The sequence below is a fragment of the Panthera onca genome, chromosome B2 (genome assembly GCF_046562875.1).
Source record: "Panthera onca isolate mPanOnc1 chromosome B2, mPanOnc1 haplotype 2, whole genome shotgun sequence".
NCBI lineage: Eukaryota > Metazoa > Chordata > Mammalia > Carnivora > Felidae > Panthera > Panthera onca.
Window position 1 is genome coordinate 11,445,034 of NC_138343.1, and position 14,070 is coordinate 11,459,103.

The window sequence follows — 14,070 nt, forward strand, 5'->3', positions numbered from 1 at the left end:
ACATCGAGACAGTGACAACAGGTTGTTTTCTCCTCTCAGCTGGACAGTGATATCGTAGTTTTTTTACCTTGTGACAATTATAGATGTTAGCGAATCATTTTGTATGGTATTGAATTTGAAAGTCATAAGCATTCACAAAACTCTAAGTGAACTGTGACACTAAATCTTAAACTCAAATTTTGTTTCGGGTCGCCTGGCAGGCTCAGTTGGTGGACTGTGTGACTCTTGATCTCAGGGTTTTGAGTTTGAGCCCCTCACTGGGTATAGAGATTACCAAATAAAATAATAATTGAGAAAAATAAACTCAAATTTTGTTTTGATGAATGCAAATGCGGTCAGCACCGATATCTCATTATGAGGTGTTCTGGGCTCAGACCCCGGGACTGATGGCAGCTAGAGGGTCACGTCTGAAACCACAGCCCTTGGCAGGTTAGCGCCCAGCTCCTCTTGGGTGGCAGCCGTGTGCTCAGCTGGTGCAGGTTGGCTTAAGCTGGTCCACCCAATGCTACCAGCTCCAGGGATTGTTTGCTTATACTGGCAACAGCCACTCGGACTCTAGCATAGAAGTATGTTCTTAAAACCCTTAGTCTCTCATCCTGACTTTATGATCCGTTCATTGTGGTTGGTTCTGTACCAAAGGACACATTATGAATGTTTATCCATTTCAGGTAGAGGTTAGCAAAAGCTCCCCCTCAATAAAAAATCTTGGCTAAACATTCTTTTTATTTTTAATACTTATTTATTCATTCATTCATTCATTCATTTTTAATTTTTTTCGTGTTTTTTATTTATTTTTGAGAGACAGAGCATGAGCAGGGGAGGGGCAGAGAGAGAGAGGGAGACACAGAATCCGAAGCAGGCTCCAAGCTCTAAGCCCTCAGCACAGAGCCTGATGTTTGGCTCAAACCCACTAACTGTGAGATCATGACCTGAGCCAAAGTCTGACGTGTAAACAACTGAGCCACCCAGGTGCCCCTATTTTTGAGAGAGAGAGACAGAGACAGAGAGACAGAGAGAGAGAGACAGAATGAGAGTGGGGGAGGGACAGAGGGAGAGGGAGACACAGAAACCAAAGCAGAAGGCTCCAGGCTCCGAGCTGTCAGCACAGAGCCCGACGTGGGGCTCAAACTCCCAAACCGTGAGATCATGACCTGAGCCAAAGTAGAATGCTTAACTGACTGAGCCGCCAGGCGCCCCTTGGCTCAACATTCTTGGCATCAGTTTGTGTACGAGCTCGGCCTGCTAATGTCAGCTCACTTTGACTACACCTTTGTAGCTGCAGAGTTGAATTATGAATTCAAGGACTTCAAAATATATTAAATAAAATCTCTTTCCTAACAAGCGTGAAGGACAATGAAGTTAGTCGTAGAGAGTGCATATGTTGGGGGTTTCAGTCATCTGTAAAGTAGTGTATAGTTTTATGAGAAGGTGTCACACCCATCATTTCATTGGCTCCTTCCAAGAAGCGTGTGAAGTAGACATGTATTATCCCTTTTTGACTCATTAGGAAGCCCAGACTCTTCTGTGAACAACTTCCCCCAACTACAGAACCAGGAAAAACAACCTGTATTCTCATCCCTGTCCCAAGGCTGTTTCTGCGTCCCTTCCTGATGGCCCATCAGGCGAGAGTCCTGGCCCCTGAGAGCTTGTCTGGGTGCTCAGGCTGGATCTTCGAAGCCTCATGTCCTTTTTTGGAACATCATGGATGTTTAAGCCACTTGGGGAATGTTACTGAATGAAAACCTATTTATTTTAAATTTGGAAATTGTCGGGGTGCCTGGGTGGCTTGAGCGTCCAACTTCGGCTCAGGTCACGATCTCACGGTTTGTGAGTTCGAGCCCTGCATTGGGCTCTGGGCTGACAGTGCTGAGCCTGCTTGGGATTCTCTCTCTCCCTTTCTGCCCCTCCCCTGCTCCCACACATGCTCACTCTCTCTGTCTCTCAAAAGTAAACAAACATCTTTTAAAATAAAAATAAATTTGGAAATTGTCTTTTCCCCCACTCTCGGCACCCATCCCCTCATTTTGTCCTGCAGAGAAGACGGAGGACGACGTGGAGCGGGAGGCCCGGCTTGTGGAGCAGTGGGTGGGACTGACGGAGGAAAGAAACGCCGTGCTGGTGCCTGCACCGGGCAGCGGGGTCCCTGGGGCGCCCGCTCATTGGTAAGTGCTGTCCATTCCCCCCACGCAGGCCTGACATGATGGTGGCCGGCCGGCACCAGAGGCGTGCCAGTGCCTTTCCAGGGCTGTCACAGTAAATGCTGAGTGACATGAGCTGCCCAGGGAGGGACCACCCATCTCTGGTGCTGCCTTCCCTTCTCTCCTCCCCCACTGCAGCCAACTTCCTCTGCCGGGAAGCCGGGGAGTGAGGATTAGCTGGCCTGCAACCAAATACCCCATGCTTAGTTTCTCCACATGAGCATTTTGGACACGGTTTCCTGATCTCCAGAAATTCTCTCAGTTGGACTTGAAAGAAGGGTGTTTCCAGGGTCTATTTGGAGAGGGGAGAAAATATATTTTCTTATTAGCCTTCAGTGCCTGCTCTGTTTGGTCCCTAACACACAGTAACCAGCTCTCAAGCACTAAATAACAGTGATCAGTCAATTGATCACTCCATCCCAATGCTCATGAGAAACAGCATGGTATCCTAGGCTCTGCAGTCCAGTAGATCTGAATTTAGTTTCCGGCTGCAGCTCTTTTAAGTGTTCAATTTCATTAACTTCTCTGAGGCTTTATTTCTAATCTATTAACGGACCTCCCTTTTTTTTTTTTTTTTTTTTTTTGGACTGTTGTAAGAATTAGAGTTAATATATTAAAAATACGTTGTCCATGGCGCCCATTTGTTAAATGGTAGCTCCTGCTGCTGCTTATTCTCATTCTCGTTCTTTTTACAAGAATATGTCCTAGGGGTTCCTGAGTGGCCTAGCTGGTTAAGTTTCCGACTTTGGCTCAGGTCATGATCTCACAGTTCGTGAGTTCAAACCCCGCATCAGGCTCTGTGCTGTCAGTACAGAGACCACTTCCGATCCTCTGTGCCCCCGAGTCGCTCTCTGCCCCTCCCCTACTCTCACTCTCTCTCAAAAATAAAAAAAAATAAACATTAAAAAAAAGGAATGTGTCCTAGGCATTTAGGAGAAATTGGATTGCTTTTGAACAGAGAATATACACGCCCAGATCGTGTCTTTAGGGTAGGCATAGAAACATCAGTGATGTTATTTGTGTCCATAATGACAGATAGAAGTATAATGGATTCGATGGTATTATGAGACCAGAAAATCCAAATTTGCTGGCACAAAATTTGTAACTTGATGTTTCTCCCCACACAGCCCCCTGCTGTACTGGAATCCTATAGGGCACACACACGGTCTGTCTGCTGGCCACGTGTTAACAGATGGACGCCTCATTCCCAGTCTTGTTCTGCTTCCTGAGGCCTTGTCTAGACAGTCCTTCTCCTTACCTCATTCACCTTCATTTGAGCCGTTTCCAAACTTCAGATCGTCTCGACTGTACAGTGGGTCCTGACCCTGAGTATTCTGATTCTCAAGAGAAAAGATGGGCCCAGGACTTTTCATTTTAAGAGGCCCTCCCCACTAGGTGACTCGGATGCACCTGGGCCAGTTTTTGATAAAACGCTGACTGCTTTGGTCTTTTTTGTCTTTCATTGTCTTTTTAGCCTTTTTATATATAATTTTTTAAGTGTATTTATTTATTTTGAGAGGGACAGAGAAAGAGAGAGAGTGAGCAGGGGAGGGGCAGAGAGAGAGGGAGAGGGGGACAGAGGATCCGAAGCAGGCTCTACACTGACAGCAGAGAGCCCGATGCGGGACTCGAACTCATGAACGGCAAGATCATGACCTAAGCCAATGTTAGCTGCTTAACTGAATCAGCCAGGCGCCCCTCTTTTGGGCCTTTTATATGTCTCTCATTCTCGCCTCCTGTGAGTTTTTTCAATGTTGTCTTTATTGTTTATTTCCTCTGGGTTCTGATCCTGCCCCCTATCTCCATTGTTTTTTTCTTTCTCTCTTTCTTTCTTTTTTTTTTTTAATGTTTATTTTTGAGAGAGAGAGTGCACGCTTGAGGGAGACGCAAATCCAAAGCAGGCTCTAGGCTCTGAGCCATCAGCACAGAGCCCGACACGGGGCTCAAACTCATGGACCATGAAATCATGACCTGAGCCAAAGTCAGACGCTTAACTGGCTGAGCTACCCAGGCGCCTTCCCCATCTCCATTCTTAACAGCATCCCTTCCCTTCTTTCCCATTACTAGAATTATTTCTAGAAAAGCTTCAAAGAATCTTTGTTTCACTGGTAGTTCTTTATGGAATCACATAATTCTCATGATTTGTGTTGACAGGGACGTCAAGAAATGTGAAAATATTTCATTCATAGAATCTGTATCTCCACAGCAGTTCTCCTCCTCTTCCGTGCCTCTGTGGTGTTTGATTATCTAACAAGATGTAAAACATGTATTTTGTTATGATTAAATTTTGTTGTTGAATTTAGGATCCCACCACCTGGAATGGAAACCCACATCCCGGTTCTCTTCCTTGATTTGAATGGTAAGTAACCACCAGTGCTTTAGGTATTCTTGTATTTGACTGAGGTTTGTAATCTGTTCAGACCCACCTGATTGGGATCCTTGAGTCACTTTTCTAATCACTCGTCTGTTGTGTCTAGGTGGCATTCTTAGTCCGACCAAATGCATGAAGTTTGACACACAGTATCACTGGTTATCCCACAGAGGAGTGCACAGTTTAAAAGAGAGTACCAAGAGGTTAAAAACTACACATGAAAATGTTAAAACTGGGGCACCAAGTGGTTCAGTCAGTTAAGTGTCTGACTCTTGGTGCAGCTCAGGTCTTGATCTCAGGGTCTCGAGTTCAAGCCCCATGTTGAGCTCTACATTGGGCTCCGCACTGGGCATGAACCCTACTTCAAAAACAAACAAACAAACAAACAAAAAAACACACACACATTAAAACAGTTATGGTTTAGAGACATTAATGGACATAGGACATAGGAGTTACCTGAGAAGGTAATCACCTGCAGAGATTCTGAATTTTGAAACTTTGCAATGGCCTAGGAATCTGCATTTCTAACTAGTGCCATTTGCTTCCCACCCCCAATAGTATTGATATCAGAACATGATTACACTATAACCTTGCATTGAGGGTTGTTCTTTACTATGGCAATTAGACCAAACCTGTGTGAACCAAGAATGATGGTTCTTGTATTCAAGTATTCAAGTTCTTATATTCAAGTATTTTAGCAGTAAAATCCATCTTCAGAATGCAATCTTAAATGGAGCCCCTTTTGTAGAAGATAAAAGCAGAGTTGCCAAGTGGGGAGGTAGGTAGGCTCAGGTAGGCTCTTTGACACGGCCCCCAGAATCTTAGAACACAGCCTGGAAACCTCTTTTTTTGGAGGGAAGACCCAGGGAGGTTGGCTTTGGCTCTTCATATGAAGAGGTTTTTTGTTTTGTTTTATTTAGTTTTAAGTCTGGAAGTAAAATGAGTGCCTCAAAATGCGTGCCTCATGAAGTGTTGAGTTCTCTGTTCTTGGGGGGATAAGAGCAAAGGTTGGACGATCACTTACAGAAATCTGTGAAGGGTGAATCCCACATGGCGTAGGGCTCTGGAGGAAGGTGATCCTCGTAGTTCTCCCAAGTAGTCAGAACTTTGAATTTTTTTTTTTTTAAGTTTATTTATTTTGAGAGAGAGTGCAAGTGGGGAAGGGGCAGGGGGGGAGAGAGAGAGAGAGAGAGAGAGAGAGAGAGAGAGAGAGAGAGAGAGAGAATCCCAAGCAGCCTCCATGCCACCAGCACAGAACCCAAAGCAGGGCTCGAACTCATGAACCACGAGATCATGACCTGAACCAGAACCAAGAGTCGAACACTTAACCACCTGAGCCAGCCAGGTACCCCACAGAATTTTGATTCTAAATTGCTAATTTAGCTGTTCCAGTCTCTAATCGTGTGTAAGGTATGTAAGTAGGACACAAGCCTAACCCCAGGTTACACAAGGAATTGACATCAGAAAGCAAAGTTTCAGGTGTGTGTCTGTAGGGAAAATATTTGCTCCTAGGACTGCCTATGGGATATATTTGCCCATTTTATCAGAGACTCACAGGGTCCCTTTTTAGCTCTCCTAGTTGTCCCTGCAAAGTCCCTGCAAAGGACTGTCCCTAGGAGTCCCTGTCTCCTAGTTATCCCTGCAAAGGATACAAGCTATTGTGAGTTTTGGAGTCTCTGTTTCAACTGTGGGGTAAGAAAGGAAAGAAATGAAAATGTGTTACTTGCAAACTTCATCAGTGGGAAACACATTTTAAAAATGTTGGCTCCTGCTTAAAAAATGACTTTTCCTTCCACTTCTGTTTCTGTGCCCTGGATTTGGTCAGCGGATGACCTCAGTGCCAACGAGCAGCTCGTGGGCCCCCACGCGTCCGGTGTGAACTCCATCCTGCCCAAGGAGCACGGCAGCCAGTTTTTCTACCTGCCCATCATAAAGCACAGCGACGAGGAGGTAATTGAGCCCTAAGGCTCTGTTCGTGGGCTTGCGGTTAGTGCACAGCCCAAGGGCCTCTCTTCGCACGAAGCTGCCGTGGTCTGCACTGGGGGAGAGGACTGGGCAACTTGGAAAAGCAGAATGTGTGTTGTCGCTCAGAAGAGGGGAGGAGGAAAGTGTATGACTCGGTGGGGCTGCGTTTATTTCCGTGCATGGTGTACATGTGCACCCCTGAGCCGTGTCTCTTTCCGCCTCCCCCTTCTCCCGTCCTTAGGTTTCAGCCACAGCCTCTTGGGACTCCTCAGTGCACGATTCCGTTCACCTGAATAGGGTCACGCCGCAGAATGAAAGGATTTACCTCATAGTGAAAACCACGGTGCAGCTCAGCCACCCAGCTGCTATGGAGTTAGTATTACGAAAACGGATTGCGGCCAATATTTACAACAAACAGGTAGTAATGGGGCCTGATTCTGCCGTTGCCTTCATGAGCTTGAAGTCCCTTCCTCCTGTCACAGGGTAGGGTTTTGTGGTGAAGTGCAAGTGCTTCCCACACTAGCCAAGTTACAGCCTGATTCTCGTTGACCCAACATAATGGGGCATAAAGAGAGCAGAGGTAAATGTCACCCAACAGAGGGCTCTCTGCCTTGGCTGACTTGAAACGCATCATCCTAGGAGGCAGTAGGGCAATGACATTTCACTGTTCGAAATAGGTTAAGTGACAAATCCCAGCAGGATAGTGACAAAACAGGATGAGAAGCGGGCTGTAAATAAATCCCTGCTGCGTCCCCAGGTCTCATCTCAGAGGTGCTACAGGCCAAACTGAGCCTCTCCAGCCTTCTTCTGCCTGTGAGAGGAGGACACATTGATTCAGCCCTGCCGAGACCAAAAGCAAGGCTGCCCATGGGGGAGAAGAGCAGCCCCCCAAATCCCTGGATGGGCTGCAGATTCTGTTATCTGATCCCCAAATGACAGCTGGACACTGTTGTCCTTCAGAGTCAGAGACAAGGATTTTTTTGGTTTTATTTTTCTGGGTATTGTATGCGCATCAAAAATGTAGTCCTTGATAATGTTTCTGCAATCTGTAAAAGGCTGAATAACATATATAGTATTTCATATCACTTAATTCGGTTTTCTTTTCCTGGCAGAGTTTCACTCAGAGTTTGAAGAGGAGAATATCGTTGAAGAATATACTTTATTCCTGTGGTGTCACCTATGAATTAGTATCCAATATACCAAAGGTAAAATACATATTACTTTTTAGAAATATCAAAATACAAGTATTGGAGGGGTGCCTCAGTGGCTCAGTTGGTTAAGCATCTGACTCTTGATTTCAGTTGAGGTCTTGATCTCAGGGTTGTGAGTTCAAAGCCCCTCATTGGGCACCACATTGGACTCTGCATTGGGCAGGAAGCCTATTTTTAAAAAAAAGAAAGAAAGAAATACAGGTATTGGAGAATATGTTAATTCTTAGAACATCTAAATCACTTCCTCACCACAGTTTGGATAAAAAGATGACTCACACAAAAGCATTGTCATTGCCTTGTCCTTTCAGGCAACAGAGGAAATTGAGGACCGGGAAACACTGGCTCTCATGGCAGCAAGGAGTGAAAACGAGGGCACTTCCGATGGGGAGACCTACATTGAGAAGTACACGCGAGGCGTGCTGCAGGTGGAGAACATTCTGAGTCTTGAACGGCTCCGGCAGGCAAGTAACAGCAGTATCTGGACCAGAGGATGAGATCACCAGCCCTTTCCCCTCCACATGGACAAAGATGAATTTATTTACCAAACACCTTCCCTCTGAGTCTGTGAGAGAAGGAAGACTTGAGTAGCAGTCTCATTCGACAAAGTAGTTACTTTGAGGAGCGCCTGGGTGGCTCAGTCGGTAAAGTGTCCAGCTTTGGCTCAGGTCATGATCTCATGGTCTGTGGGTTCGAGCCCCACGTCAGGCTCAGTGCTGACAGCTCAGAGCCTGGAGCCTGCTTCGGATTCTGTGTCTCCCTCTTTCTCTGCCCTTCCCCTACTCACACTCTGCCTCTGTCTCTCAGAAATGAATAAACATATACACACACATACATACATATATACATACATACATACATATATGATGTAGTTACTTGGACAAAATAGTATTACCAAAAATTAAAATAATGTCTACATTTTATCAAACACCTTCTCTGGAAGTACTGTGCCTGAGTGATTTAAATACAGTCTTTCATTTAATCTGCAAGATCACCCTAGGAGGGAAATAAACACTGTCACAATCTCCTTTGGTAAGTGAGAAAATTGAGGCCATGGTAATAAGCTAACCCGCCACAGGCTACACAGCTAACAAGTGGTGCAAAGTCAGTTGTAAACCTTGGAGGGCTTGACTCCTAAGTCCACAGGTTTAACCACGTGCTATTACCATCTCCCTAATTTTGGGGTCCAGGTTAACTTCTGCAACAACAACGGGACATTCAGGTGAATGTAGTCTAGGTAGTAGAACTCTAAGACAGGAATTGTCATCCATGGAGGCAATAGTTGAAGTTACTGGAAAGTGCCTTGTGAGCAACAAAAGTACTAAGATTGGCATCTGGGGGCGCCTGGGTGGCTTGGTCGGTTAAGCTTCCGACTTCGGCTCAGGTCATGATCTCGTGGTCCATGAGTTCAAGCTCCACGTTGGGCTCTGTGCTGACAGCTCAGAGCCTGGAGCCTGTTTCTGATTCTGTGTCTCCCTCTCTCTCTGACCCTCCCCCGTTCATGCTCTGTCTCTCTCTGTCTCAAAAGTAAATAAACGTTAAAAAAAAAAAAATTTAGGGGTGCCTGGGTGGCTCAGTCGGTTGGGTGTCCCACTTCGGCTCAGGTCATGATCTCACGGTCCGTGAGTTCAAGCCCCACGTCGGGCTCTGGGCTGATGGCTCAGAGCCTGGAGCCTGCTTCCAATTCTGTGTCTCCCTCTCTCTCTTCCCCTCCCCCGTTCATTCTCTGTCTCTCTCTGTCTCAAAAATAAATAAAACGTTAAAAAAAAAATTAAAAAAAAAATTTTTTTTAAATAATTAAAAAAAAAAAAAAAGATTGGCATCTGGCAGAAAACCCTTCCTTTAGTGGGAGTCCCACCAAAATTGCTGCATGAATAAAGTACAAACAGCATAAAAGTTGACTGTGGTTTTGCAAATGACATCTATACTTAGGGGTACCTCTGCCTTTTCTCTGCCTACCTATGTAAAAAATCCACAACATAAATCAGTTCAGCAGTTTTCTTGGTTTTATTTATGAAAGGCGTTTTTGGTAGGTTAAGGAAAAAGAAATGAGTGGGGTACAATAAAGATCCCAGCCCTTGTAAATTTGGGAGGGAGTGTGGGGTCGAAACAATGCGTATTTCTGTATTTTCTAAACGTTCCACACTAAATGTATGTTATTTTTGTTATCAGAAGGAAAAAAAAATAAATGCTATCGTGAAATTTTACAGGCAGTCACGGTCAAAGAAGCACTGTCCACGAAAGCTCGGCATCTCCGGAGGAGCCTAAGCACGCCAAATGTTCACAATGTAAGTGCACCCTGCTGAGGCTCTGCTGAGTCCTGGCCGTGTGTCAGGGTGTGGGGGCGGCGCGTAAGGGGTCTGGAGTCAGGCGGGAATAGGCCCTGTGGTCCTCCCACAGGAGGTGTGGGCATCCCGCAGCACCAAGCCTGTCCTCTCCTAGGGAACCACAGCAGAGAGCGCTGGTATGGTCACATGACTGAGCCTTTAGTGGGATCTTACGGATTTCTGGTCATAGAGTTATGTCCTTGAAAGAAGTTTCTTGAGACATAAATGCATGTAGTTGGTTTAAGGTTGGTAGAGTCAGCTAAAAATCCTGGCTGCTGCTCGTGAATCCGTTTCTATGCCCTGTTCAAGCTGCCCTGGTGGATTCTGCTGGGCTGCCCATCAGTGTGACAGGGCTCCAGGCACCTTCATGTAGACACTCCTCTAGTTCCTGGTCTCTCCCCTGACCACTGGATTCTGTTCCTCAACCGGTTCATCTGGAAAATCCAGTTGACAGAAACTGCTTCTAGTGCAGGGGAACACTGTCATGGGAAGAAAGGACAGACTAGGGCATGGACAGTTGCAAAGCAGTCTCTTTTCCAGAAGCAGCAGGGTGTAAGATCCTGCCAAGGAAAAGCACAGCATCCTTGCCTTCCTCCTCTCCAGAATTGCCTGAAAGTGATTGAAAACATGGCGAACATTGATAAAAGTTGTCATATGGCAGGCCACAATGCAGCCCCAGACAATCCCTATAATCATTTTTTTTTTAAATTTTTTTTTAATGTTTATTTCTGAGACAGAGAGAGACAGAGCATGAGTGGGGGAGGGGCAGAGAGAGAAAGGGAAACACAGAATCGGAAACAGGCTCCAGGCTCTGAGCTGTCAGCACAGAGCCCGACGCAGGGCTTGAACTCACAAACCATGAGATCATGACCTGAACCAAAGTCGGTCGCTCAACCGACTGAGCCACCCAGGCACCCCCCATAATCGTTTTTGTACAGGTTACTTCTGACCACAGTGCAGTTATTAGAAACTGATAATGGGAGCCTCATACTCCGTATGAAAAAAATCCACAACATAAATTAATTCAGCAGTTTTCTTGGTTTTATTTATGAAAAGCATTTTGGGTAGGTTAAGGAAAAAGAAATGAGTGGGGCACAATAAAGATTCCAGCTCTTATAAGTTTGGGAGGGAGGGTGGGGTCGAAATGATGTGTATTTCTGTATATTCTAAACATGTAAATTGAAAAAAAAAAGAAAAAAATGGTCTTTTAATTAAGTTTTAGGTATCAAAGAAGAGAGCGTAATGGAAATCAGGATGTATTTAGAACAAAATGATAATAAAAACGGGTACGTGTACCAGTACTTGTGGGATGTGGTTGGAAGTGGTAGTTAGACAGAAACTGGGCTCTGAATTCCCTGTTACTCCGCTTACAGAGCCGAATACTAGACAGTAGGGAAAATGAAAGAACAGTGAGCTACTATTAGGGATGTATGGCTCTTGTATTAAAAAGAAGAGTGAAAAACAACGAGGGAAACATCTGTGCTACAAGGTGTAGACAGACCACCTATGAAGTATTCTGTCCACCTCCAGCCCCCTAAAAAATGATCCTGCTCTAAGATTCTGAATCTACCTGCTAAATAGTTACAGGGGACAGAAGAGAATGTTAAATGACACAATGGGGACTCAGCAAGAGGGAAACCTTATGGGAACAAATGACCTAGAAAAGGGAAAACCCCTAAGAGACAAAATACATCCTCTGATTGCGATGTACAAATTGTTGTGATCCTGATTCAGAGTTCATTGAAAATGTTTATGAGACATTTGAACACTGGAAGATATCTGATACTATTTAGGAATCCCTTAATTTTTTTAAGATGTGATAATGGTATTATGTTTATGTTTGTTTTGTTTTTTTTAATCAAACTCATGACCCCAAGTCTTACCAAGAGTCACGTGCTCTTCTGACTGAGTCACCCAGGTGCCCCTGTGGTTATTGTTTTTTTAAAGGGAGGAGGAATTCTGTATTTTTTAGAGATTCACAGAGAAATATTTATGGATAGATAATTTTTAAATTAAACAAAATCAGAATAAAAAAATGTTAAGGTAATAATAAATGCTAGAGCAGAATCCTAATAAAGAAGGAAATAATAAAGATTAGAACATAGGTGTATGAAATAGAAAACTAACAATGGAATCAACAAAGCTGGAAAGCAGGCTTTTGAAAAGACTGGTCAAATGCACTGACTTCTACTTAAGTTTCATTGGGGAAGAAAAAATATTGGGATAATAATTCAAATATTATTGGAAATAAAAATGGACATATCACTACAAACAGAATGGAGATTTAGACAGCATTAAGAGCAAACCATGAATAACGTTATACCAGTAAATGTAAAAGCTTCAACAAAATGGAATTTTCCTACAAAAACCGCATCAAGAAGACAGAAAATCTCAATGCAGTTATCACCATAAATGAAGCCTAAATTCGTGGAGAGACAGACTGTGTTCATTGATGAAAGCACACAGTATCAAAAGAGTTGGCACATCTCCTTAAACTGATGTATAAATTTCCCACATAATCTCCTATAGGATTTCATAAGCTGACCCTAAAATTGCTATGGAAGAGCAAGTGGAAGGCACACAAACCTTATCTGCAGCCCAGGGTTTCCATGCCTTAGTATAACTTCTAGAGCGTCTCATAGAAACATAGGATGGGGGCGCCTGGCTGGCTGGCTCAGTCGGTAGAACACGTGACTCTTGATCTCGCAGTCATGAATTCAAGCCCCACGTTGGATGTAGGGATTACTTAAATAAATAAACAAACTTAAAAAGAAACATAGGATATATTTAGAACTAAATAATGCCGAAATTGTATACATGTCCATCATTGTGGGGTACAGCTAGAGTGGTACTTAGGGACCGTAACAATAATTTATTCCATTATAGTTTGTAACTGACAAAAATTGGAAGTGGCCTACATATCTATCCAGAATAGAACAAATAAATTATGAGACTAATTAAAAAGACCATGATAAGATACCACTTTTTTTCATTATAAAAATACGCAAAAAATATATATTATGTGTGCATATAGTAATACTTTTATGTATAAGATGTGCATATATTTTTATGTGTACATCCATTTTATGTATATAAGTAATTATATGAAGCTGGTGTGGGAATAATAAACTCCAAATTGAGGGTAGTTGTTACTCCTGAGGACTGCAGAATAAAGAGGGACGTGAGAACGTCATACAAGTTTCAATTGTAAATGCGACACTACATTTCTATGTATGTAGTTTATGTTACACATATGAACTACGTTGATAAAACCATTGCTCTCTTACAGGTCTCCTCCAGCCGACCAGACCTTTCTGGCTTTGATGAAGATGATAAGGTGTGCACTTACCATGGCTAGATAATTAACAGCATCTAAGTCTGAAAATTTAGGATATCCTGGTGTTTTGAAAATCTCAGGATTTCCTATCTCAATCTTATTCAGATTATTGTCTCTACATGTCCATTTTCAAGTTCAAATAGTTGATATGAAATTGCTGTGCACTCAGTGTTACGTTGTAAGTTAGCATATTTGCCGTATCAAGCTGATACTACACATAATTGAATGTCTGTGTGTTAATGGGTCTAACTCAATGCTTTAAGAAGGTATTATGTCTACCCTAGCAAAATCAAAATTATTTCAAGTAGGTAAAATTGGGGATTTAAAATTAAGGACATATTACAACATCACCTTACTCAGCAAATATTTCTTGGAACATATATTGTATATATGTCCCTATGCCAGGGACTAAGTGATTCAAAGAATAGAAGCACAGATTATGCCCTCAAGAAGTTTAAAACTAGTCTTTAGTGGCAGCCAACTCCTGAGAAGTTGGAGTAAGATTAAATAAACTTATACATACAAGTTTTCTCTCTCTAGTATACCAATATCTTATGCCAGTTTGATACTTTTAAATCTCAGGCATATGGACTAGAGTAACCATACCACCTAGTTTGTCTGGGGCAATCCCAGTGTATGCCTGCTACCCAGGCAAGATTATCAG

At 43.5% G+C, this 14,070-nt stretch overlaps 1 protein-coding gene across 9 annotated transcripts in view; it reads left to right on the forward strand.

Moving 5' to 3' along the window:
• The window catches only part of KIF13A (kinesin family member 13A), a 216,661-nt gene that overhangs the window by 187,254 nt on the left and 15,337 nt on the right, over positions 1-14,070 (forward strand). For all 9 annotated transcript variants that reach the window (XM_060614713.3, XM_060614715.3, XM_060614714.3 and 6 more), the window contains 8 exons: positions 2,036-2,162; positions 4,502-4,557; positions 6,395-6,519; positions 6,776-6,952; positions 7,647-7,739; positions 8,054-8,210; positions 9,957-10,030; positions 13,359-13,406. In XM_060614713.3, the coding sequence (XP_060470696.3) occupies positions 2,036-2,162; positions 4,502-4,557; positions 6,395-6,519; positions 6,776-6,952; positions 7,647-7,739; positions 8,054-8,210; positions 9,957-10,030; positions 13,359-13,406 (857 nt within the window). The remainder of the gene's footprint in view (positions 1-2,035; positions 2,163-4,501; positions 4,558-6,394; positions 6,520-6,775; positions 6,953-7,646; positions 7,740-8,053; positions 8,211-9,956; positions 10,031-13,358; positions 13,407-14,070) is intronic.